The sequence below is a fragment of the Podarcis cretensis genome (assembly GCF_951804945.1).
Source record: "Podarcis cretensis genome assembly, chromosome: 11".
NCBI lineage: Eukaryota > Metazoa > Chordata > Lepidosauria > Squamata > Lacertidae > Podarcis > Podarcis cretensis.
Window position 1 is genome coordinate 46,710,634 of NC_137180.1, and position 25,862 is coordinate 46,736,495.

At 44.4% G+C, this 25,862-nt stretch overlaps 2 protein-coding genes across 3 annotated transcripts; one reads left to right on the forward strand and one right to left on the reverse strand.

Moving 5' to 3' along the window:
- Positions 1 to 325: 325 nt before the first annotated feature.
- RIMOC1 (RAB7A interacting MON1-CCZ1 complex subunit 1) lies at positions 326 to 9,485 on the reverse strand. The gene is made up of 6 exons (XM_079995096.1): positions 9,326 to 9,485; positions 7,672 to 7,778; positions 5,615 to 5,761; positions 4,320 to 4,451; positions 3,493 to 3,607; positions 326 to 2,402 (listed from the first exon to the last, which is right to left on the reverse strand). The coding sequence occupies exons 1-6, from the start codon at positions 9,420 to 9,422 to the stop codon at positions 2,116 to 2,118; spliced, it is 885 nt and encodes a 294-aa protein (XP_079851222.1). The 5' UTR covers positions 9,423 to 9,485; the 3' UTR covers positions 326 to 2,115.
- A 6,525-nt stretch (positions 9,486 to 16,010) lies between these two features.
- Positions 16,011 to 22,468, forward strand: LOC307226309 (F-box only protein 4-like). 2 transcript variants are annotated; one of them, XM_079995040.1, is made up of 7 exons: positions 16,011 to 16,395; positions 17,479 to 17,714; positions 18,778 to 18,998; positions 20,559 to 20,628; positions 21,081 to 21,250; positions 21,500 to 21,678; positions 22,268 to 22,468. In XM_079995040.1, the coding sequence occupies exons 1-7, from the start codon at positions 16,210 to 16,212 to the stop codon at positions 22,355 to 22,357; spliced, it is 1,152 nt and encodes a 383-aa protein (XP_079851166.1). In that variant the 5' UTR covers positions 16,011 to 16,209; the 3' UTR covers positions 22,358 to 22,468. The 2 variants fall into 2 exon arrangements, with proteins under 2 accessions (XP_079851166.1, XP_079851167.1); XM_079995041.1 differs by having other exon boundaries at positions 16,189 to 16,395; positions 17,483 to 17,714.
- Positions 22,469 to 25,862: the final 3,394 nt, after the last annotated feature.

Here is a 25,862-nt window from a genome sequence, read left to right on the forward strand (position 1 = left end):
CCATCAGCTCTGTTCCTCAGCCCCACCACCCTATGCAGCTCTCCATCTTAAAAAAGAACCAGCAGACTTGGCTTTGAACATTGTTTCAAAATGATACAGAAATGGTATCTGACCTAATTATGACTACAAAAATTACAATTGAAAAAAACCAAACCTGGAAAAAGAGCTTACATCCTATTATTTTTGAAAGGCTCAAAAAGGTCTTGTCTCTTGTGGCAATGGCTAAATTAACCTACTATAGGAGAATGCAAACTGACCCACTAAAATTATGGAGAAAGGAGTGTTCCTGATATACTGGAATAATACGGTAAGTACAATGACAACCTTACGTTGTTTTCAATTTATTGAAATGTTATTAGTTGGGTTTTCTTTTGCAATGATACATTTTTATTTATACAAACTTAAAAAATAAATAAAAAGAAGCTTCCATTGCACACCAACCTTTTTTAAAAAGCCTAAATGTTGCAAGTGGAGGACAGTGATTTTCGAGGAGGAGCTGTCTGCCCTGCTGTCATCCCAAATTGTCCCTCCTGTGCCAATTAGGCCCTTTAAAAACCTGATGTAGGATGCAAGCATATATTTATTGTTAGCCCTGCCCTGCAGCATGCAACAGTTCCAAGGTGGGAATTAAACCATGCTAATGAATAAGTATTAAATGGAAAGGTTATTCTGTTCTCTTCCACCTAATCCACATAGAAGAGGGAAGTATGAACAGGCAGCAAAATGCAAAAAGGGCTGTCAAAGAACAAAACATTGCCAGAGCAGCCCAGGAAGGACTGAGTGCATTCAGTGGCCACATGGTGCTGAGTGGCTGGGAGAATGAAATATTCTAGAAAAGGAAGACACCCAGAAACAGAGCACTTTACTGAGACATTGCTGCAGTTTTCACTTCTCTGCTGGGGAGCAGAAATTCAGCAACATCAAAGTCACTCCAGAAGTAGTAGCAACCCTAGAACTCCTGCAAACATGGAAATGACATCTCATTTTTATTTTGCATCCTTGTTTGCTGCTTATCTCTGTGCACAGGGTTGATGCCAAACTGGGTTTCCTCCAAAGTCTTCAATGGGTAAAATAATAATAATTATTAATAACAGCAATAATAAAAATATGTAATGTAATTGCAGCTACTTGGTAATCATTTTTAGTTATTTCTATGCAATTTCGCATGTGTTTTATGTACCAAGCAAAGCTAAATTATATGGATTTTAACCAGAACATCTTTCTTTGGTGCTGTTAACACAGCAGTTTGACTTCACTCCCCGCCCCGGCACACTCCATTGTCTCTAGATGGATGCCAACAACTTAGGTTTACCTGAAACTCTACCTGGAGACCTATACTCTGTCGGCAACTGGAGCAGCTTCAGAAGGATTACTGTAAAATAACTTGCACGGCAGTTTCGTAAACAGTACAGAAATTAAGTCAAGATATGCTCTGAAATGTTGTGTATTTAAATGTTGTGTGTTTAAAGGCACAAACTACACCTTCAGGTTCGCAAGGAGCTATACAAGGTTGCCCCAGTTTTGTTCTGGGAACACAAACCATCCACTTAAATCAGGGAAAGGAACTGCCAGCGTCTCTGCTGACCCCAGCTTTCTACCTGGCCTCAGGTGCCTCCACCTAAGCCCCAACCCCCTCCTCTGCAACTCCCCCCATCTCCTCTGCTGCAAGCCAGCCCCCTGCTTCCCAGTCCCTCCCTCATTCCGCTCAGCAAAAGCGATGGCTGCTGGGAGAAGGAGAGTTGGGAAGCTCTAGTTGCCATTCTTTGTAGTCAGGCCTCCGAGCTCCCTGGTGTTTTCCTGACTCTCAATTCTCTCCCGCAAAAGTGGAAGCTTCTGCAAGGAGAATGAGCCAGACAAGACACTGGGAATAGCTAGGGGAAGGATCCTTGGCACCTAACCCAACAAACATTCCTGTCGCTTCAGAACTTCCAAGGCCAACCGTGGTTAAGTGAAGATTTGGAGGAAGAGGGAAAAGTAATTTGTGGGGAGAAGGAAAAAAAAGCAGTGCTCTAACCACCCGTGTCATGTGGTCCCCAATGGATTATTTGCAAGGGAATGTAGCCTCTAAAAGGAAAAATAATGTGTGCCCCCAATTTCTCAGTGGCCTTAAGTCAATTAGGCAGAAAACTGCTTAAAATAGTCCAGTATGAGCTTTGCATTTTTGGTATCCCAGTCATGCAGTCTCAACGGTCCTTCGCACACAGTTATGTATTTCAGGAGCACTTTCTCTCCCGTCTCTCGATGGTCCAGAACTTCGCTCTGTGAGCTTCCAGGTTGCTCCCTGCTTGATCCTGCCTCTACGCTTCGACTTCGTTCCTTAACTTCTCTGCAGTACTTCAGCCCCCAGTAGCACATTTCTCCGCAGTACATCATAGCCAGCAGGTGGGTGTCACTAAATATGCCTGCCAAAGGTAGGGGAGAGAAGCAGCTGAAGGCGAGCAGCGGTTCTGAATAGGTACAACTTCTATCTAATAGCTACATTTTGCAAATGACAAGGCTGCAATTTGTGAGCGACAAACATATAAGAGAAATCCCTAAAATTGCACCTGTTCCTCTTCACAAGTTCTGTAAGGTAAAGGGACCCCTGCCCATTAGGTCCAGTCGTGGCCGACTCTGGGGTTGCAGCGCTCATCTCGCTTTATTGGCCAAGGGAGCTGGCGTACAGCTTCCAGGTCATGTGGCCAGCATGACTAAGCTGCTTCTGGCGAACCAGAGCAGCGCACAGAAACGCCGTTTACCTTCCCGCTGGAGCGGTACTTATTTATCTACTTGCACTTTGGCATGCTTTTGAACTGCTAGGTTGGCAGAAGCTGGGACCGAGCAATGGGAGCTCACCCCATTGCGGGGATTCGAAATGCCAACCTTCTGATCGGCAAGCCCTAGGCTCTGTGGTTTAACCCACAGCACCACCCGCGTCTCTACAAGTTCTGTAGTGTGCAGCATAAAGTTCCCAAGATACTGGTCACAGGTGGTTTATTCCAATTGGGATACCAATGTAGTCCTTGTGGATAGGGGAGTGTGCAAGCCAGTGGCCCATGCATGGAACAGTAAACCATAGTTTAGCATTGTGCCTGACCTGGGCTCAAGTGTGGGTGTAAGAGGTCCATTGACAAAAATCTCACAATTTACTCAAGGGTGATACTTTTTTAGACTGTGATAATAAAAACAAAAATAAGCTTATTGTCGCATCAACTGTGTTCTTTTGCTTTCCTGTTAGGATCATTTAATGTAGAAGATAAGGCAGCTAATAATATATATCCTTTACTTGTTCCTATTTGGTTTCTCAATCAGTTGAGAATGCTTTCTTCCTACTTAACCAGCCACCTCCTAAGGTAGGCAAAAAATAATCAAAATTATAGATGGGGCCTACAGAGGGAGAGATAATGGGTGGCTTAAAATAGCTTATATCCAAGATTATCTTTGATTTGTGTTCTTTTAAACAACTTCTCTAAAAGAAAAGTAGACCAAAAAAGCACCATACGGAATATTTACCTTCATGTATTAATCTAGCCGTGTCCGTGTCTTGAAACACAAAGTCTTCAATGGGGTGATCAGAACACCTGAACTCAAGCATCTTCACCAAGTACTGGATTCCTTCATTAAGAAACTGAAAGAGAAAATATAAGCACTGCATTTTATGTATTTAGTCTCAAACTTCATTTCCTCATTCTGAAAGAGTGCCCCCCCTTCTAGTCACAAAGCTGAAAAAACAGTACTAAATATGACAAACAGGACTCAGTCATGGCATGAGAGCCGTCAGGTGCAAAAGTACCGCTTAATTTACACAACTCCTAAAGAAGGCAAACACAAGCTGTTGCTTTAATACTGAGCCAGGTGACTGGACTTTACAGCTCAGCATTGTCTACACTGATTCGCAGTAGCTGTCTGGTGTCTCAGGGCTGGGCAAGACTCCTGTCAATGGCAAATATTGAACCTGGACCTTCTGAATGCAAAACACAGGGTCTACCACTGTGGTACAGTCCTTTACCTACAGTCAGGTAACCTTTCTAACCTTTCAAATATACTAAGGAAAAGAGACAAACATTAATTTGTAAAGTAAATCTGGACAAAGATTGGCAGGATCTGTGCAATCCTAAACATGCTGGGCTTTATTTACCAAGTTTGCACGATGTCAACTAACAGAGCAATCTTAACCCTGGCTGGGCAGCAACAAAGCATGATGGAGTGTTGTAGCCACGGCTGTATCAGCAGTCCTGCTGCTCTGCTGGGCAGGACTGAAGGCAAAACCCTGCTCTCTCCGCCGTTGTCTCAAAACAGAAGGGTGCCAACAACAACTTTTTAAGCAGAAAGGGATTTACCTTTTTGAACAAATCGGTCTTATTCATCAACCTCTCCTTCCTTCCTTTCACCGTGTGGCAAAACATGTAGAGTAAGGCTCCTCTCCTCCAGTAAAGACATTCCAGCAGTTCTACACCAAGCACTGCGAGTGGCTGGAAATGAATAAATAAATCAGATATCCACATTGATTAAGATGCCTAAACCTTGAATAAAAAGGGCAAACATAGCATATTTGGAAATGAGTTGGTGGAATGAGTTTGAAGTTTTTTTAAAAAATAGTGTTTCATATCTTTTAATATGAATGTCTCCCAACGGCATGAAACAAATCAGATTTGTATACTGTATCCACACTCTCAGGGATTCAGATTCACAAGACACAGGAAACCCAGTTGTTTGTAGAACTACATATACTGAACAGAGCTGACTGGGTGCACAACTAAAACTTCTACATGCAAAGCCTGTCTCAATTTATTTCCCCCCTGTACTTCCCTCATTGCATTATCTCCATTATATTCAATTACAGTATTACCTCGGGTTACAAACACCTCAGGTTACAAACACTTTGGGTTACAGACTGCGCTTTTACTGTGGCAAAATAAAACAAAACAGGCAGGCAGGGTCCTATCAGAATGGGTGCAATCCAATGTATCCTTGAGCAAATCTTACTACAGTGAAACTTACTTCTGCATGAAACATGCATAGGATTTGTGTCACACTGTCTTCCAGTAATCTAGCTAATGAGTAGAAATGCACTGAGGTAAAATTATAAGCAACAGGTGCTTATTTTAAATATATAATTTCATTTTCTTTTATTATAATGCAATCTTAAGGCAACTCAATGGGTGGTATTTAACTAACTTTTACTCAGAGTAGAGCCACTGAAATTCATGAACATAACCAGGTGAGTTCCATTAATTTCAGCAGGAAATTACCTGGAATAAAACTTAACTAAATAGCACCTAAAAACTTTGAATTAAGTTATGTTGCCTTTATTTAGATGCAGGCCACTGTATGGCATTATCCTCTCACATCTTAGGGACCCCACCACCAACACAAAAATTCTAGCTTGAGGCCTGACAACAGTGAATTTCCCTAAATAAAAGTTAACACAGTTCAACACAACCATCGGGTGTCAAGTCAGTACTTATTGCTGATAATACCACTGAATGCTATAGGCTGAAAAATTCAAAACAAAGAAAATGGGAATACAATCTGAGCAGAGACACTGAAGGTAAGAGGGCTTAGAGGTTGTTTTTGTGTGTTACATGAAATTTAAAGAAATATAGGCGAATTAGACTTAACACTTAGTACTCACTTCTTGAGAGGTACCGCTTTCATCGATCAAGATCTCTGGCTCTGAAAGTGCGTTGATTAGTTCCTCAACTTTCTGCAAAGAGGACTCCTCTGGAAAGTCTTCATCGACAAGCTGGTTCTCCTCAAAATATGTGATATCCAGGACGGCCTTTAAAAAGGTGGAAGAATATCAGCACCACAATCTGCAACCTGTTCCGTCCTTCCTAGCTGACCGTTCACCCTGTCCAAGTAAGCTCTGAGTAGTACGATATATCTTTATTGTCATTGTCCCATGCAGGACAATGAAATTGAAAAACTACATAAAACTACGTAAAAACTACATAAAACTACATAAAAACTACATAAAACTACCACAAAACTACATAAAAACTATATAAAACTACCACAAAATTACATAAAACTACTACAAAACTACATAAAACATTTAAAAACCCCTAAAAACTCTAAAACCCTATTTTAAAATACACTATACTGTAGAAACCCCTTATGCTGCGTTTAGAACCAGAATTGCATTTGCATAGAAACTGTTTCTCAGGCGGCTAGTCCTGGCCTTTATAACCCTATACCTTCTTCCAGAAGGCAGAAGCTGAAAGAAATCATTTCCGGGGTGCGTACTATCTTGTGCTGTCTCTGCCGCTTTCTTATGGCACCTGGCAGCATAGATTTTATCTAAGGTGGGAAGAGTACACCCAATTATTCTCTCTGCAGTCTTTGCAACCCTGGATAGCATTGTTTTTCCCCAGGCCGTGCAGCTCCCAAACCACACACACAGACCACACGCTATGTTACTAGTAGGTCACGAAGAGTCGGACACGACTAAACAACTAAGCAAAGTACTATGTTAAGTCAACTTTCTAAGAAGGGGATTTAAAGCAAATCCCTTCTACACTCCCCCCTCTCCCCTGACCAGGCTGCAAGGATTTCTAAACCATAAGTTTACAAACCACAGTGCAAAGGATGGATTTGCTAATGCCAGCATTGGGCTGGATTCAACCTGTACAAGTATTTTCATTGCTGTATCCTGGAATCCCTTTCCCAAGATCAGGATAGCATGTTAGAATATACAAACCGGGGGGGGGGGGGGACATGTATCACTAATCATTGCAAGACCACATTTACCTTCAACACTTCCAGGTCACCAATACCTTCTCTGTAACCTCAGAATTTGAAAATTAAGCATCCTGTGGTGGATATTAGCATAATAGGTCTGCTATTCTCTGCCTTGACAAATATACTGATGCAATGAATCAGCTCAGTACCTCAGTTTTAAGGCTGTTCTGGAAGGGGTCGACTTCAGTGGTATAAGACATGTTTTACAAGCAGAAGGTTCCAGCTTCAGTCTTTGGCATTTCCAGTTAAAAAGGGATTAGGTTCCGGGTGGTAAGAAAGACCTTGTAATGTTGCTGTCAATCGGAGTGGGCAAAGCTTGACTTTATCAATAAAAGCCTGATAAGGCAGTTTCCTATGTGCCTGCTCTACGCTGGCAAGAATTTGTGGTAGCAAGTATTGCTGTGTTTATCAACCACTGTCTTAAGTCATCTCACTTAGAAAATGAAACAGAAACAGTAACAGTAACTAGAATATATAACTGCTCTACAGTTTAAGCCACAGAAAGATCAAGGCAGAAAACTGCATTTAAGCAAATTTAATAAGTCAATGGAATCACAAACGTAAGCTTATCTTAATCACCATTAAGCTAGTTTTTTATTTGTGTCACTGAAATTTGACAACAGCACCTCAGTTTATACATACAAAATAGGGTAAATAAATCAATAAAAATAATATTTATACCACGCCCATAAACTGGTTCATGGACTGCCCATGGTCTGTTCCTTTAAACATACAACTCTAAGATGGATTCACAGTGCTATTAATTTTAACCTCATTCCAGTTTAACCACAAACAAAGCATTTATTTCATAGTGACTCTTTCACTGGGAAATTCTCTTATTTGCCAGTACAAACCATATTATAGTTCACATACTATGAATCCTATTGTCCAAGCATGCATGCTTAAAATTGCAGCCTAAAAAGCTGAAAATTCATCACTGCAAAGTACCTGCGTATAAAGTTGCAAGAGTTTGGAAAGTGTGCCATTTTCTCCAGGCTGGTTACAAAGGTCCGTCAAGTTTTCCAGTGTAGCAGAAGCTTGCATTAAGAAGGGATCTGTTGATGAAAAGAGACAAAGACCTTTTCAAAACACAATCCATATAAGACAGTATTTCCCCCACAAACATCAGTATTCAGAACCTGTAAAACATGAGCGGCTCATGCAAAAGCTTCTGCACAACCCAATGTGGGGTTCGAAGCAAAAGTCTCATACTGAGCTACAAAGGTGCCACAAAAACATGCCTGACTAGTACATCAATCCATTGTATTTTTTAACCCTTTCTGGATCCATGACCCCCAAGAAATTAGAAGGGGCTCAAGTGTGATACAGAACCCCAAACCCCAAAACCCTCACAACATAGATAATGAATGAGAAACCCTTTACAAATCCAGGAGAACGCAACTGCTCTTAGGAGCAGAGAACCTCCTTTGCATGCCAAGGCCTCAGGTTCATCCAGGTAAGGCTGGCAAGGTGCCTTCGACTGAATCCATCGGAGAGCCGCTGCCAGCCAGTGTTGGCAACAATAAACCATATGCGCCCATGGTGTGGATCAGGCAGTTTCCTACGTCCTTAGGTTTGCAATCCTATGCAGACCTAGACATCTAATCTGGGGGAAAGGCCTTGCTTCTGGTTGCACCTCCATGGGCATATACAGGGCCGGATTTAGGTTTGATAAGGCTGTAAGCTACTGAAAGTAATGGGGCCCTTTATATGTCCAGCTGTCCTTTGTCAACAACAAATTGTCGCTGTTTTTTTGTGTTGAATATATACTATATGGTAATTTATGGATCTAATAGGTATCTAAAGCCATTTGCACATGTTGCCATGCAGCCAATTCATGCAGAATGTAGGCACCCTATATATAAAGGTAAAGGTAAAGGTACCCCTGCCCGTACGGGCCAGTCTTGACAGACTCTGGGGTTGTGCGCCCATCTCACTTAAGAGGCCAGGGGCCAGCGCTGTCCTGAGACACTTCCGGGTCACGTGGCCAGCGTGACATCGCTGCTCTGGCGAGCCAGAGCCGCACACGGAAACGCTGTTTACCTTCCCGCTGGTAAGCGGTCCCTATTTATCTACTTGCACCCGGAGGTGCTTTCGAACTGCTAGGTTGGCAGGCGCTGGGACCGAGCAGCGGGAGCGCACCCCGCCGCAGGGATTCGAACCGCCGACCTTTCGATCGGCAAGTCCTAGCAAATCAGTGATATTTTAGGAAGCAGACAGGGCCCATTACTTATATCATAGGAGCCTACACAACACAAAACACGGTTGCTGTATGTAGGTTTTATTTTATTTGTGTGTTTTTTCTCATGTTTTGGAAATCTACATCCAGTTTTTTCCCTTTTTTTGCACGCCCCCAAGAGAGTGGGGCCCTAAGCTATAGCTTGTTTAGCTTATACGTAAATGTTGCACTGGGCACATACCCTACAAATGCCGCCGCCGGTGAAAAATACCCAAGAAATGGGAGGTTTTTAATTAAGAAAAAACAAACCCTAAAACCAAGGACCGCCCAATTAAGCTTAAAGGGGAGAGTGGGAGGTTCAATGCAAACAGGAAGCGCTTCTCCCCGCAGCGGGTTTCGCAGTTTTAACCACCCCGCTCTTACCCTCGGAGGCTTCTTCGCTTTGGCTCGAGCGCTGCAGCCTGCCTTTGAGCGCCGCAAGCCGCAGCCGCAGCTCGGCAGCGAAACCGGCCCCGGCCATCTGGAACGCGCGGAGCTCGCCTCCCAGGTCCGGGCTGGCAGCTGCTGCGCAGACCACGCCTCTTTCTTTCTTTTCCTCGTCACGTGATATGCTCCAGCCCAAAGGAGGGGAGGGGGGGAGGAGGGTCGCGCCGCGGAGGCTTTGTAGCCACGAGAGATAGGAAAAGTATAGAAGGGGGCAACCTGCCTGGATTCCTGGGTTTTAAAACCGCTGAGGCCACTTCCGGGTTTTGCGACACGCACGCGCACACCCCCCAGCCATCGATACCGCAGATCTTGGTCCGGATTTAATTCACAGTGGAGCATTTGTCTCTTTTTCTTTACAAGATCGGTTTGAAAGGCGAGCTGACTGTAGGTCTAAAGGACTATACACCGCCTTTGGGGGGGGGGCGGTTGTTGTAAAGTCAGCAGCTCATTTGCACCCATCAGCTCTGGGGCCAGGACAGGGTCCTGTTTGTTTTTTGAGCTTTGAGTTTGGAAGTCAGAAAAACAAACAAACTTGAACGCTCTTTCAAAATGGGGGAATGACGTTCACAGCCTAAATATATAAAATGAGCAGCACTTAATTCCCTCCCCCCCTTCGGTTTCTTTAAGATGCTTGAGCTCAGTCAAACGTACTCACCACCCCATCGAGGACACAGACACAGACAAGGCTAGATTAATTAATGATGAAGATAAATACTGTATTTCCTCCCCTCTTCTTTCAGAGGAGCTGTTTAGAAGAACGATAAACCAAAGCTATCTTGAATATAAACTAGCTTAAGCCACCCATTATCTCTGCCTCCAAAGGCCCCATCTATAATTTCGATTATATTTTTTTTTGCCTACCTTATGCGGTGGTGGTTAAGTAGGAAGGAAGCATTCTCGACTGATTAAGAAACCGAACAGGAACAAGTAAAGGACGTGTATTTCTACCTGTGTCTTACCATCTTCCAGATTAAATGACCATCACAGGAAAGCAAGAGTTGATAGGGCAATAATCATCAAAAGTAAAAACATAACCGTTAAAATTTCTAGGGGATTTTATTTGTATTTTGGAGCAGGGGGTGGGAACCATATTTTTATTACACCACGACTTCTCGAACTTCCACGCGGCCGCAATTGCATCGCCCATCGTGGGGATCCTGCAATGCGCGCGCTAAGCCAAGACTACGCGGCGCTTGGCCGCGAATCTAGAGGCGGAGTCACGGGGGGAGGCGGGGCGCGCTCCGCCGTTGCGCAGTATGTCCCAAAGGAGCCACCGTAGGGCAAGGGAAGAGCCGCCCCGCCCCGCCTGCCCGCCCTCGCGCCGCTTGGAACTGACTTTGAATTCAAAGCCGCGCACGGAACGCTGCCCCTCCCACCGCTCAGCAACCGTCACTTTCCTGTCGTTAGCGGGCGGGGTTTACCCTCGTCGCCCTTTCGGCCGCCCTCTGCCCCGCTCGCCACGTCCTGTCAGGGCGAGGGAATGGAGGCCCGGCGGGGCCTGTCTCAGGCCAGCCCCGGCGCTGAGGGAGACAAAGCTAGGGCGAGCGGGCAAGAGATGTCGTCGCCGCCGCCGCCGCCGCCGCCACCACAGCAGCAGCCACCCCGCCGGCCCCCGCTGCCTCGGCTCTCCTTCTGCTCCGGGTGTCTGATCTGATCTGTGCCGGCGGCAGAACATTATATTTGCCGGAGGGGACATTCGCGCCGGCCGGCTGCGAGGTGACTGGCGTCCCCATAAACTGCAAGGCTGCCGACGGAGGAGATGGGAGGCCCACGGCATTGCCAGCTTCGTCGTCCCCCTGGGTTACTGATACGGAAGGGGGGGCATGTCTTCTTCACCTTCTTCTTCGCTACAATATATCAATTTATTTCCAATTGTCAATGTCAAAAGGGACTAAAATCTAGAAAATTCATAGAAAATCAACGTGCCAGTTTGCTCAATTTCTCTAGGACTCCATCACACCTCCCCTGTCCAGCATAATCCCTCAAGCAAGGTGTTAAGACCCTAATCCTGTCAAATCGCTCTGATCAGCCTTTCCTCCAGGCAATGTCAGGTAGCAGACTATGCATATTTGGGACCATTGTTTTCTCATCCCCAGGAAGTGTTTATCTGCGCATATCTCCAGCTCTGCATATTCCCCCCTCCCTCCTCCATATGTTAATCTGTGTAACCAAACCTCCCTTTAATATATTCATGATGTAATCTGTGTAACCCAACCTCCCTTTAATATATTCATGATGTAATCTGTGTAACCAAACCTCTCTTTAATATATTCATGACGTGTTTTGCACTGTATTCTGGGACATGGAGGGAGTTTCAAAAACTCATGTCACCCCTTTCTCACGGTTCAATCTTGCCTTGAACCTGTTGCGCAATAAACTTGGATCTTCTGCTGTTTGCTCCTGTCTCCGGCTGAGCTCATTTTCCTCCGCAGGGACCCACGGACTTAGTCCGATGAGCTGGGTGGCAGAGCAGCCTCGCACCCAGATTTTTGCCATAACAGTTACAATACCCTAAAGAAACCCACTGCCTTCACCCGCGTTGCGGGTTTCGAGGCCTATATCCTGGAAACCAGATGGCTAACTCTCCACGATGACCTGACCTGCCTTTTGCGGGACCCCCTCCTTCTTTTCCCTGTTCAGGGAAGTTTTTAATGTGTGACATTTTAATGTATTTTTAATCTTTGTTAGAAGCCGCCCAGAGTGACTGGGGAAACCCAGCCAGATGGGCGGGTACAAATAATAAATTATTATTATTATTATTTGCTAGGATCCCTCTTAGTCCCAGAATAAAGCAGCTGAGAAAGAAGAAGAAATGGCGCCACCCCAAGCTGCAGCAGTGATGCCCTGCGTGCCCAAGGCTTGTGAGAGTTCGTTGCCGACAGCAGCCATACAAAACCAAACCAAACAACTGGATGCTTTGCCAAATCCTAAAAATCCGCCTGGACACCATTTTTAACACTGAAAAAGAGGATGTGACCTTGGGGGCCAGTCACTGTCTCTCAGCCTTACCTACCTCACAGGGTTGTTGTGGGGATACGATGGGGGAGAGGAGAAGTAAATTTGCTGTCTTAACTCTTTGGAGGAAGAGATGAAGATAAATGGGGTGGATGGGTAGGTAGGTGGGTAGGAAGACAGGTAGATTCCCCTCCCCTTTCAAATAACTCAGTGACATTCTCAGGATACAGTCATGGCGGCTCATGGGACCCTCAGAATCAGCCAGCTCAGCAGCGTATTTTACTAAGTCCCAAAGTGCACTTGGAGCAGCCATGAACTCAGCTAGGTGGCAGTTGACTCCAAAGCCAACTGAAGGAATTCTGGAATTTCCCTGACCATGCATGGCCCCCATTGTGAGTTCACCAGCCCAAGGTTCTCCAGAACTCCCACTGGCTGATCTTCTGGAGTAGACGAAGATTTCCTGGGCCCCTAAGGCAGTGGCATAGAGAGCCCTAGTGGCTGGCATCTGCCTGCCACCTCCCCCTCAGCTGGCCTCCAGCAGAAGGGTGCCTGGGAGGGATGCAGCAGCTCAGGTGCCCTGCAGGCCCTGCGCTGGCTGCAAAAGCAGCGTGGGGGGCAGCGCCCGAGCCACTGTGTCCCTCCCAGGCGCCCTCCAACTCACAACGGGGCAGGGTGCCTTGATGTACCACCACCCCACCCCCCAAGAAAAAAATGCCCAGGGCAATGCCCCCCCCATTCTAGGCCCCTGGGTAGGTAGGAAGACAAGTAGGTTCTTTTTACCTTCTAAAGAATTTCATGTTTCCGCCTTCCAGCCCCTGGCTGCACCAGTCCTTCATTTCATTCAGGTAATGGAGGTCAAAAAACCCCCAAAAGACAGGTGGCACAGATGCTACTTAGCATAGCCATTTTGATGGAGAAAGGTGCCACCCTGATGCCTTCCTCAGAGACACTGCGTGGTCCACAGACCTCAGGATTGTGTGCTGCTGGAGCTGTGTCCGTCCCATGTTGCCTGCAAAGAAGCGTGGGGCTTGCGCCCAAGCTGCTGCATCCCTCCCAGGCACCCTCCACCCAGAGGGCAGCTGAGGGGGAGGCGGCAGGCGGATGCCAGCCTCACACTGCTTTTTCAGGCAGCGCAGGACCTGCAAGGCACCCAAGCCACCTGCAGGGCACAGCTAGCCTCAGTGACACTCTGGATGGGGCAAGCTGGCGAGTCTGGGAATATCCCCCCACCCAGTTTAGGATATTCCACCATTCTTTAGCAGAGTTTCTTTTAGCAATGTTTCTTTTCTTTTAGGAATTTGTTCAATACAAGTACTGTATATGTCAAACAAAGCTTTAATAATAAAGAAAATTGTAACATAACATACTGTCTGAGAGAAACTAAAACAGCATCATGAGGCAAGAATGACAGTTGGCCTGTCCATTTGAACTTAACCGAACACCCAAAAGGAGGGCCCGATTCCAGAGCACAACACATAAGCCCTGCCCACCTGATGCCAGACATCCTAATAAATGTCACAAATGTTACAATCTCTTCACTGTGCCTAATTTGAATTAATAAAATTTAGTTTAGCACATAACTTCTCAAAACTTTCATTTCAACAAAGGCTTTGCTAAAATATCAGCTGTCATTTCCATTGCTGGACGATACTGCATTTCAATAAACCCATTCTGGCTCAAATCTCTTATTGTATAACATTTTAGGTCTATGTGCTTAGTACGTGTATTTACCTTCTCTGACCGCACCAATTTCAGACAACCCTGATTGTCTTCCATAACCTTAATGAGCTTAGAATCTGGCATTCTGAGATCCTCTAAATTAAAAAATGGGTAGGCAAACTAAGGCCTGGGGATCGGATCCGGCCTGCGGACGGTCTGGGAATCAGCATGTTTTTACATGAGTAGAATATGTCCTTTTATTCAAAATGCATCTGTGGGTTATTTGTGGGGCAAAATAATTCATTCATTTTCCTCCCAAAAATATAGTCTGGCCCCCACAGGCTCTGAAGGACAGTGGATCGGTCCCTGCTCTAAGCCATTGTGCTTCTTCACACGTTTCTGAAGCAGAAAAATACTCTGCTGTCATATGACTTCCACACAAACAAATGGGAACAAATGCACAGTAAAACAGTCTAACCTTTGCATAACCTTGGGCCAGCAAATCTGGATGAATGCTCAATAAACAGCTCATCTAGAGGCAACCTTTGTTGCTTTTTCATTCTGCATTGGATTACTTATGCATGAATGTAGCACATGAAATGCAGACTATGTGAGGTGGCTTGAAAGTAACTGCCAAATAAGGTGTTCTGTATACCTGAACGGATACTCAAAGTTATAAGAAACTTAGATGAATGCTATCTTGTGGCACACGTGCAATTTTAATATAATGAAGTGTTTCAGAAGTGAGTTTTAAGTAGATCTTGCAGCAGGTTGAATAGCTTCTGTTAATCAGAAAAAGCTCAACACAGAGATGCAGCAAACGTGAATAAATGTAACCAGCCTCATTCACAGAGTTGATTAAAATGTTGACATTTGCTGTACCAAAAGATTATATTACATTTTTTAAAGGATTCCACGTCCCACAATGTGCCTACAAAGCCATACTTTTTACTCCAGATTTACTACATGCATGATGTTAGTCCACAGTGTACGGTAATCCAATTCTTTAAAAAGCACACAGGAAGTTGCCTTATAAGCAGCTCAGGCTATTTGTCTACTTAGCCTACCACAATCTGCCCAGTGTTACTGGTATCTGCTTAGCCTTCCCCAATCTAGGTTCCTCCAGATGCTATGCACACAGATGTGCTGTCTGAGGCTGATGGGAGTTGTAGTCCCAGGCTGGCCTTCACTTGGGTCCATAAGAAGTTTCACTTTATAGCCCCTCTTTCAAAAGACTGTTGGTTTGCTTTTGGGATTAGAAGTAGACATGCTATTAATTTGAGCTGACCCCCTGACCCCATTTTACAACCAGTGCTAGTAACATTCACATTGCAGAACGGGACATTCTGGTATATCTGCTCTTGCAAATTAAATGAATGAGAATGAATTTCAGCCAGTAAACACAAATCTGACAAACTGAAAGCTGATGCCACAATTTATTGACTAATAGTGTTTAAGGTGTTCGGTTGTTTTTTATTGAGGGTGAAGTTTTAAACGTATTACTAGAGAGTAAGGCCATTTCAACATACAGGGGACTTGCATCAAAGTAAACCTTAAGAGATGGTTGTTAAGTAGGAAGGAAGCATTCTCAACTGATTAAGAAACCATAGAGGAACAAGTAAAGGACGTGTATCTTATCATCTTAAACGTCATATGATCCTAACAGAAAAGCAAAGGAATATAGTTGATGTAACAATAATCGTTAAAAATTAGAAATATAATAATTAAAATTTCTAGAAGGTTTTATGTGTACTGTATTTTGTAGCGGGATGTGGGGACCATATTTTTATTGCACCACGACTTCTGGAACTTCCACGCGGCCGCGAACGCTTAATCGCGGGGGTTTGGCTTTTGCGATGCTCGCGCTCTAACCCAGAACTAGAATCCGGAGCAGCAGCGCGCAGCAGGACTGCGGGGGAGGCGTCCCGAATGCCTCCCACGCCTCCGGAACAAACCGGAGGCGGAATCCCGGTGGGGGGCGCGGCTTCTTCTTCGCCAAACTTCCCCTTCTTACTTGCGCGCAAGCAGCTTCGCCTTTGCGCGGACGCTGCTTTCCTCCTCCTGAGACCCACCTCCAGGTGGGATCCGGGCTCCGACGCCAAGTGGCGCAGGATTCCAGCTGCTGCAGTGCCGGGGATGCTGAATCGCAGCTAAGTAAGAAGCAGCTAAGTAAGAGACGGGGAGGGTTGCCGGTGCGCCCCGGAGCGATGGCGCAGGGCGGCGGGGAGTGGCAGAGCTTGGAGACGCTCCTGCGAAGCAGCCTGCGCGTCCTGCGCGGCAAGTGGGGGCAGCAGCAGCAGCCGGGGAGGCTCCCGAAGAGCGACGATCGCGCTGGGGAAGAGGAGGAGGAGAAGCAGCAGACGACGACGACCAGCGCCTTGGAGGCCCTGCCGGTAAGAGCGCCGCCGCCCCGGAGCCCGCCTGGCGCATCCCAGCGAGGGGAACGGACGCCGCTTCCAGCAATGTTGCCGAAAGTTCTCCGATGGAACTTCCTGTTCGCTGGGCTTCCCATTGGTCCCTTCACGGCCCCGCCCCTTTGACGCCCCGCCCCTTTGACGCCAGGCACTTGCACTCTTTATTTTATTTTATTTTATTTTATTTTATTTTAATATATTGCTGTGCACCACCCCCATTTCAGGGTTTCCAGGCATTTACCCAGGGTCCGTGTTTCCTTTTGGCAATGAGGCACAGTTGAAACTCTGGTGTCTTTATGACATATAATTTATTAACTCATATATACAACCTGAGCATATGATGGAGGGGTTCACAGCATTAACACCCCAAAAGGGTCTTGTTTCTCCCATAGCTGCAGCCTTGGATTCCAGCAGAAATCAGGCATGGTTTTTTTCTGCCTTTCCAGCTGACAGCTTTTTCCTCCGGGTCACATCACAGCAAAAGGTGCTCTAAGACTCAGACTTTTGTCCTTCTAACTACCTGAGAGCTGGAGGAGGGGCACAGAGCCCCCTCTCCTTTCTCTTTTGATGGCACATCCCATTTCCTTTTTCCTTCTTAATGGCCCATCACCCAGGTGATTTCCTGGCTTGATGAGCTTTTAACCCTTGCTGGATTCAGGGATTAGAAGTCTGGCACATAGTTTTAACACCGCAAGCCTTGATTAAATTCTAGCACTTGCTAGATCCAGAGATTGAAGAGGTCTAGCACCCACAAACTCCTAACACTAAGTTTATTAAATTTTAAGAATACCACCTGCAAAAAGTCAACAAGATGCACAAATTGATTGCATGAAAACAAAAATATATATGTGACTCTGTCAGGCTGTTTGGGACAAGGCTCCAGGCCATTGCTGGAGCATCTCATAGAAGCATAGAATGGTAAATTTGGAAGGGACTCCCCGAGGTCATTCTCATATATATATATATATATATATATATATATATATGAATGATAGGGGCTGTTGTTATGTTTTAATGTTTCCTAAATGATTCATTTATAAATATTTAAACTTTTTCCCCCAGATAGATTTGAAGTTATACATTATGTCCTTCCTCACACCCAAAGATCTGAGTAATTTGGGAAGCACCAATTGCTACTGGAGTCTAACAATCCAGGATCCCTTACTATGGCGTTATTTTCTCATCTGCAATCTTCCTTCCTGTCGTTCTGTTGATTGGGAGTCAGTCCCTGATGCAAACATATTTAATAAATCCTTTTCTGAGCTGCATAATAGTGCCTCATGTGACTACACAGCTGCGTAAGTATCCTCTAAAATTCCATATAGGTAACGTACATCTTTATAGACATACAAAGTTTTGTGCTGTATGTCTCCTCATCTTCTTTTTAAACAAAAACATAACAGGATTTAAAATAGCATAAATTGATGAACAGCTATAAACATTTAGTAATACTAAAACCTGATTCTACAATTACTCCTCTTTTTGTAAACATTATATAACATTTGGCTTCATAAAACACTTCCCACTAAATAACATTAAATTTTATGCCGTCCCAGATTTACTTTGTGTGTTAGCAGATTGCCTTCGACAGTTAGTATATGCTATCATAGAATCATATTACAGTGGTACCTCGGGTTACAGACGCTTCAGGTTACAGATTCTGCTATCCCAGAAATAGTACCTTGGGTTAAAAACTTTGCTTCAGGGTGAGAACAGAAATCGGGTGGCAGCAGCCTGGCGGGAGCAGGAGGTCCCATTAGCTAAAGTGGTACTTCAGGTTAAGAACAGTTTCAGGTTAAGAACAGACCTCCAGAACGAATTAAGTTCTTAACCCGAGGTACCACTGTACCTCCATTGTTTACAACACAGCCTTTGCTTAAGGGTTCTTTGTTGCTTCCCTCTTGACCATAGATGGCGATGTTTTGATGGCATAAGGATCCACGCTCAGAGAACTGAGTTTGCTATTAGCATATATTCCAAGTGTTGGTTTTAGGCAGTGCTTTTTTTTCTAGGAAAAATAGGTGCTGGTACTCACCATGAAGTTGTTAACAGTAAGTGTCACAGTAAGTTTGAGTACTTTCAAAGCTAACAAATGTGCACCTCATTCTTCCTTGGAAAGCTCTGAGCAGCTTCCTTTGGGCTCGCAGAATTGTTCCACCTGGTTAGATTCAGCTGCGTTAACAGCGCTGAGCATTTTTTTTTTGTTATTTGTGGGACCTTGCAGCTCATGCTGAAAAACTTGTCTCACTCCTTTTAAGGTTTTACAATCAGTTTTCATTATTATGGTGTGTGTGGTTTTTTTCTCTCTGTGTATACACACACACACACACACACACACACACACATTCTATATACACACAGGTACAGAAAGTGTTGCTCCTGGCGTAAAAGATGTCCAAAACCCAGCCAACCTACTTCTGGATCTGTCACTTCCATGTTACAGTCGCTGATCACACAGACAGAGCCTCGCTTTGCAATGTTTGGGCCTGTGTTGGAAGAGCTGGGTGACTCTTTGCTGTACAGAATGGCGGTGTGTCCAGAGATCTGGCCACTGGCTGGTTTTCCTTCTGGACAATTGAATGGTAACATGATTTCTTTATCTTAAGCAAGCAAACGGAAAGGGCAATGGTGAACATTTGAAGCATCCTTATTCTGAGTGGGATGTTTTCTAACCCAGCTACAGAACGTAGTTTAACTGGAGGCAGAGTGGGGCCAGCCCTACCATTAGACAGAAAGAGAAGAAACAGCTTTTCAAAAATATATAGTACTTATCTAGTAGTACTATATTGTTTATGGGGGACAATGAGTCAGTGGCAGAACAGAGGCTCTGTGTATTCCAATAATAATAATAATAATAATAATAATAATAATAATAATAATTTATTATTTCTACCCTGCCCATCTGGCTAGGTTTTCCCAGCCACTCTGGGCGGCTTTCAACAGAACAGTAAAAACAGAATAAAATTTCAAACATTAAAAACTTCCCTAAACTTCCCTTCAGATGTCTTCTAAACGTCAGATAGTTGTTTATTTCCTTGACATCTGGTGGGAGGGCATTCCACAGGGCGGGCGCCACTACCAAGAAGGCCCTGTAATCTCACTTCTCACAGTGAGGGAACTGCCAGAAGGCCCCGGCGCTGGACCTCAGTGTCCGGGCTGAATGATGGGGGTGGAGACGTTCCTTCATGTATACTGGGCTGATGCCGTTTAGGGCTTTAAAGGTCAGCACCAACACTTTGAATTGTGCTTGGAAATGTACTGGGAGCCAATGTAGGTTTTCAGGACTGGTGTTATATGGTCTCGGTGGCCACTCCCAGTCACCAGTCTAGCAGCTGCATTCTGGATTAGTTGCAGTTTCCGGGTCACCTTCAAAGGTGGCCCCACATAGAGCGTGTTGCAGTAGTCCAAGCAGGAGATAACTAGAGCATGTACCACTCTGGCAAGACAGTCCGCAGGCAGGTAGGGTCTCAGCCTGCATACCAGATGGAGCTGGTAGACAGCTGCCCTGGACACAGAATTGACCTGCACCTCCATGGACAGCAGTGAGTCCAAAATGACTCCCAGGCTGCGCACCTGCTCCTTCAGGGGCATAGTTGCCCCATTCAGGACCAGGGAGTCCCCCCACCTGCCCGCCCCCTGTCCCCCCAAAACAGTATTTCTGTCTTGTCAGGATTCAACCTCAATCTGTTAGCTGCCATTTATAATCTTCTAAGAACTTAGAAGGATGTGGGACGCGAGTGGCGCTGTGGTCTAAACCACTGAGTCTAGGGCTTGCCGATCGGAAGGTCAGTGGTTCGAATCCCTGCGATGGGGTGAGCTCCCATTCCTTGGACCCAGCTCCTGCCAACCTAGCAGTTTGAAAGCAAGCCAGTGCAAGTAGATAAATAGGTACTGCTCCGGCGGGAAGGTAAACGGTGTTTCCGTGAAGAGGCTTAGTCATGCTGGCCACATGACCCGGAAAAACTGTCTGCGGACAAAACTTCGACTTCCTCGGCCAGTAAAGCGATATGAGCGCTGCCACCACAGAGTTGTTCGCGACTGGACTTAACTGTCAGGGGTCCTTTACCTTTTTAAGAACTTATCAGTTTTAAACAGGTGTCAAATTCTTCACCTTTCTTTTCTTCTTTCTTCGTCTCAAACAGGGATAGAATTAGTAGTCACATATCATTTGAATGGCCAGAAATTCAATATTACACTGTGTACAGAAACCATGTAAGTGTTATCTGAGGTGTTGTTTTTTGCTTGCTTGCTTCCCTACCCCTTCAAGTAACAGTATTCCAGCAGGGATAAGATTGTCCCAAAAGAAGAAAATTCTAGATGTCCATCATCATGCCGATGCATATGGGAATTTTCTAATAGTAATAGGATTGTCTGAAGAGGAGAGCAAGCCCGTTTCAAGAAGTGCTCATTTTGTGCATGTTTCTTCCAAGGAAACCTTTGGCCACAGTTCACTAAGGAATTGGGGGACTTAAGATTACTAGGAGCCAGAATAGACCTGTGAATTGTTCATTTGCTTACCTGCCTGGCCTAGATGTGTACAAAAGACCACACTGTTCTTTATTAAGACACTAGTCCTCAACACCTTCAGTTCTGCATAGTTTCTCCCTTCCTTGCTGCACAGTATCTGGGGGGAAAACCAACTGGTTTCTCTCCTCTCTTTCCAGTGAGGAAAGTCTCAGAGAAAAGGAAGAGAACACCAGTCCCGTCAACAAGGTGTACTCTGCGGAGTCCGGTGTTGATGGGAAAATGCATTACAGTCTGAACAAACATTTAAAAAACGTGTGCAGACTAATGGATGGGTTCATCTATCTTGCATATGCTGACACTCATAAAAGTAAGGACCTTTGCGCCATATGGGTCAAAAGGGAATAATTATGTGGCTATACAACCCAGTAGGGTCTAAGAATGGGGGATCTGTTGTATTTTCTATTGTTTTCTGTGTGCATGTGATTTATACCAACAAAAACCTTTTTAAAATTAAAATAAATAAATGTAAGGGCTTCTGAATGATGCCAACATAGCTTTTAGCGTACAGCTGGCAGAGGGTGGCAAATCCTTTATCTCCCTCACTCTCTTTTTGCAGGACACAAGCGTCAACTTGAATTTGACTGGCTGGCAGCCATGCTTGACCCAGTCCTTGGCCCTACAGATAGACCTCTGCTTGTCCTGTCCTGCGCTTCCTGTGCTGGGATCAAAAGAATTCCTTGTGTTTATATGGCGCATCAGCTGCAGCTGAACCTGCTTGGCACACGGCCATGGATGGTAGCATTTCCCCCCTTTCATTTGTTTAAGTATCTGGGATCATGAAACTAATTGACAACAGGCTCTAGAAGCACCATTCCACATCGTGTAATTGAGGCTGCCATCCTATTCTCAGTTATATGGGAGTAATGCCTGTTAAACCAATGGGACTGCCTTCTGAGTATACATGCTTAGAATTCCACTGTAGGTTACAGAACTGGCCTATACCTTTGATGCCTTATTCTTTTTTTAAGGGTTGGTCAAATTCATTGAGATTATGTCTATAGCAGCCCACAGGCCAGATTTGGCCCACAAGGCCATTTTCCCTACACCGGGCTTACCTGCCCTCACCTGACACCATCAGGAACAGGTAGAGATGCAGCTACCAGCACCCAATTGGGAGCCGTAAGGTGCACCACCATTGCCAAGAGAAAGTGGGTTTCCAACACTTGCTGGATCAGCAGTGTGAACCCGTTCACCCCACAGGAAATTCGCTCATAGAGGCAATGCCTGCAGAAAACAGGCCTTCATCTTTGCCAATCAAGCTGAAGCCTCAAGCACTTTTGTTTTGTAAAAGATACTAACATTTGCTTATTCCTGCATTTCACAGGTTCAGGACACTGAAACTTCCACCTTGGATGGACTGGTAGATGGAATTCAGTGGCTACTGGAACAAATCAAATGTAAAAATGCCCAGTAACCAGGCTTGTTTACATTCATTCACATATACATTACTGCATGCCCACTTGTGGCAAAGGAGAATGTCACTATGTCCTTGGGCATGAATGGGTGGATAAATTTCTCCCTGGCACATGTGTGTGTTCACAGTTTCTTCCACTGATGTTTATCTACTCTGATAAGTTACCACTTGGTAAATGAATACCCAGACCTAATACTCAGACATAAGAATCCCCCACTACAACAACTCTATTGAATTGGGATTCAACTTCACTTTACTGGCCCCATACAGTCCACCATAGCTTCCAGGTCCAACACCTTCGCAGGCAGAAAAGCACACCCAGTTCAGAGGGAATGGGAAAACAGAGCTGTGTGTCATCAACATACTGATAATATACTGATAATATTTTTTATAACAGGCAGCCTTGTTTAGGGAAGTTTTTAATGTCTGACGCTGTATTGTTTTTAATATTTGGTTGGAAGCTGCCCAGAGTGGCTGGGGAAACCCAACTAGATGGGCAGGGTATAAATAATAAAATATTATTATTATTATTATTACGCTATGCTGTTTCAAAATTCATAAGCAGAAGACATGTAATATGTGCATGGAGTCACAAACGAATAAGAATCAAATAAATGTTCCATGAATGGTAGGAGTGGTAAGTCAAAGATTACTGAAATGGAGGCAGAATGCCTTTCCACAGACAATATCCTACAAACATGAGATAATGGGTGCTCCAAACATTGCAATAGGGTGCTCCGAGCACAGCAGCAGACAGTACAGTTCTTCCAGGATAATGAACTGATACAGTGGTACCTCTGGCTGCGAACGGGATCCATTCTAAAGGCCCGTTTGCAACATGAAAAGAGCGCAACCACAGCCGTGCATCTGCACATGCGCAGGTTGCAATTCGCCGCTTCTGCGCATGCGGGTTACGTCATTTTGCACTTCTGTGCATGCGCGAGCGGCGAAACCCGGAAGTAACCCTTTCTGGTACTTCTGGGTTACCGCGGGACGTAACCTGAAAGAACGTAACATGAAACGGACATAACATGAGGTATGACTGTAACAGCTAACAATAATATGAAATGAAAACCATTACATTCAAATACAGTCCAGTGAAAGAAATGACAGGCCTGCATGTTAACCAACCAATAATAAATATACACCAAATTAATAGTCCCCAAAGGTACATCAGATGGCCATGGATCAGGTATCACTAAAAAGTGTTGTAAGCTGATAATGCAACAGACTGAAGAGTCTGTTCCTACAAGTCAGCTCCAAACTCTCCTGCCTGTGTCTAGTTGAGGTCTATGTTTAGCCCTAGTCTTTATGACAAGCCCTCTAGACGTACCTCAATCCAACCAGCTTAATCATTCACATATAGCAGCTCCTTTGCCAGTCAAGCTCTTGATTGATGTCAGGAGAACAAGGCTGGGAACATATCTGTTGAAGGCTTTAGAACTGGCAAAAGGTTTTGTGACTGCAGTTATAGTACTGCAATGTGTTCAGCAGATCTAGAGTTTGTTGCAGAGATTGCTGTATTGAGCAAGGCAGGACTGGATCAAGGCATTTTTCTGCCTGAAGCACTTTCCTGCCTTTCCCTGAGAATCCTTAAGGACAATATCACCATGCAGCTTATATATAGAGTGTAACACGTACAGTGTGTTACATGAACAGAGTAGAAATAATCCTTTGAATATTGTATTACAGTCCAGAAAATCCTGTTCTTGAAGGTTTTATCAGACATGAATTGGCATGTTGGTTGTCAGCTGCTAAGAGGATTCTGCTTATAACAGTGCTACTGTCTTAGCTTCAATCTCATCATCTTGTTATGTACTCTTCATGTAGCGATTTCCCCTGCTAATAGTAAAGAAACCAGGGATGATCGGATATGGCTGTTGTCCCAGATCATCTGTGACTAGCACTGCAAGGAGCAGAGTGCAGTGGTACCTTGGTTTAAGAACAGCTTAGTTTATGAACAGCTTGGATTAAGAACGCTGCAAACCCAGAAGTAGGTGTTTCGGTTTGCGAACTTTGTCTTGGAAGAACACGTTTCACTTCCTGTTGAGTGTGTTCCATTTGTAAATCGAGTCCCCCGCTGCTATGGGAACGCATGCCTTGGTTTAAGAATGCTTTGGTTTAAGAACGGACTTCCGGAACGGATTAAGTTCGTAAACCAAGGTACCACTGTAGTTATATTTATATCCTGGCTGTCATCCAAGGAGCATAAGGCTGTACACATGGCTATCTCCCCTTTCCTTTATCTTCACAACAACCTTGTGAGGTAGGTTGTGCTGAGAGATGGTGTCTGACCCATGATCACCCAATTAAGATCACAGCTAAATGGAGTTGTGAATGTGAATCTCCCGTAACCCAGCACTAACCAAATGAAAGGCTGTCCTGGACAATGCAATACAAAATATATGCAACATGACAGAGACACATTCATGCAACTGGGCACAAAAACCTCTTCCATTGTTTTCAGAAAGTGCAGCTAGTAGGGTAGCATATATAATGAATTTAATTTGTTATTTTCCCCATTCTATTGACTTTTGTGCGTATTCTTTGGTTGGAAGGCTGTGTCACAAAACTGGGATCAATAAGAGTTTCAAAGGGTAGCTGTGTTCCGGTTCAAGAAGTGCAGATCAGGTAGCTTCTTATTAAAAAAACAAACAAAATCAACTTATTCCTCCTACTCTACTTGGAATCCCTTTTGAGCCATGATTCTCCATGGGTGACCTTGTGTAACTAATGATTTCTTTGCCTAAGCAACCGAATTGGGTGGTGGTAGTTCAAATAAAATGAATTGAACATACACTGCAATTCATTATTGCAACATGGCAGGAAAAGAAAAGTAGGAATAAAAACAAAATGTGTGCTCCATCCGAGGAGATGAATTCGGGAAAATTCTCATGACTATTCATTCCTTTAACACCATGTTTTCCTTGGATTGTTTCCAATACTGCTATGACCAAGTTAGTTTTCTAGTGGTTTTGATTAAGGTTTAAGAAAATTAAGACTAGTGTCTGTAATGATTAACTTACAACAGGTTTAACTCAGTTCCTTCCATCACATTAACTCTGGCAAATTATCCCTGTTCAGCATAAGAAGTTCCAAACTCCAGCTACTGTTCCCTGCAAAATGTATGATTTTTGGTTTGTTTTTGCTGGCCAGTGTTACTCAAATAGAACTCAAAATGGTAGTGGAAAATCCATGTCAAACGTACTGTACATTCTGGAATGGCAAGGATGGGAGTATGCGTGTTCAGTACAGTATGCACTTAATTTTTAAAAGGCAAATATATCTACATCTAATTTAATTTGCAGCTGTATGTAGAAAAAGAAAGCTAGAAAAATTGACTAATTTGATTTTTTTAAAGTAAAAAAATCAGTTCATCATCTATATCCCAATTATTTTTATAACATTACGTATTCATTCTCCATCTCTATGATTTCTATTTTGCTTCCAATGTATTGCATCACTTAATCTCCACTGCCAGCAAACATTAAGAACATAGATGGGT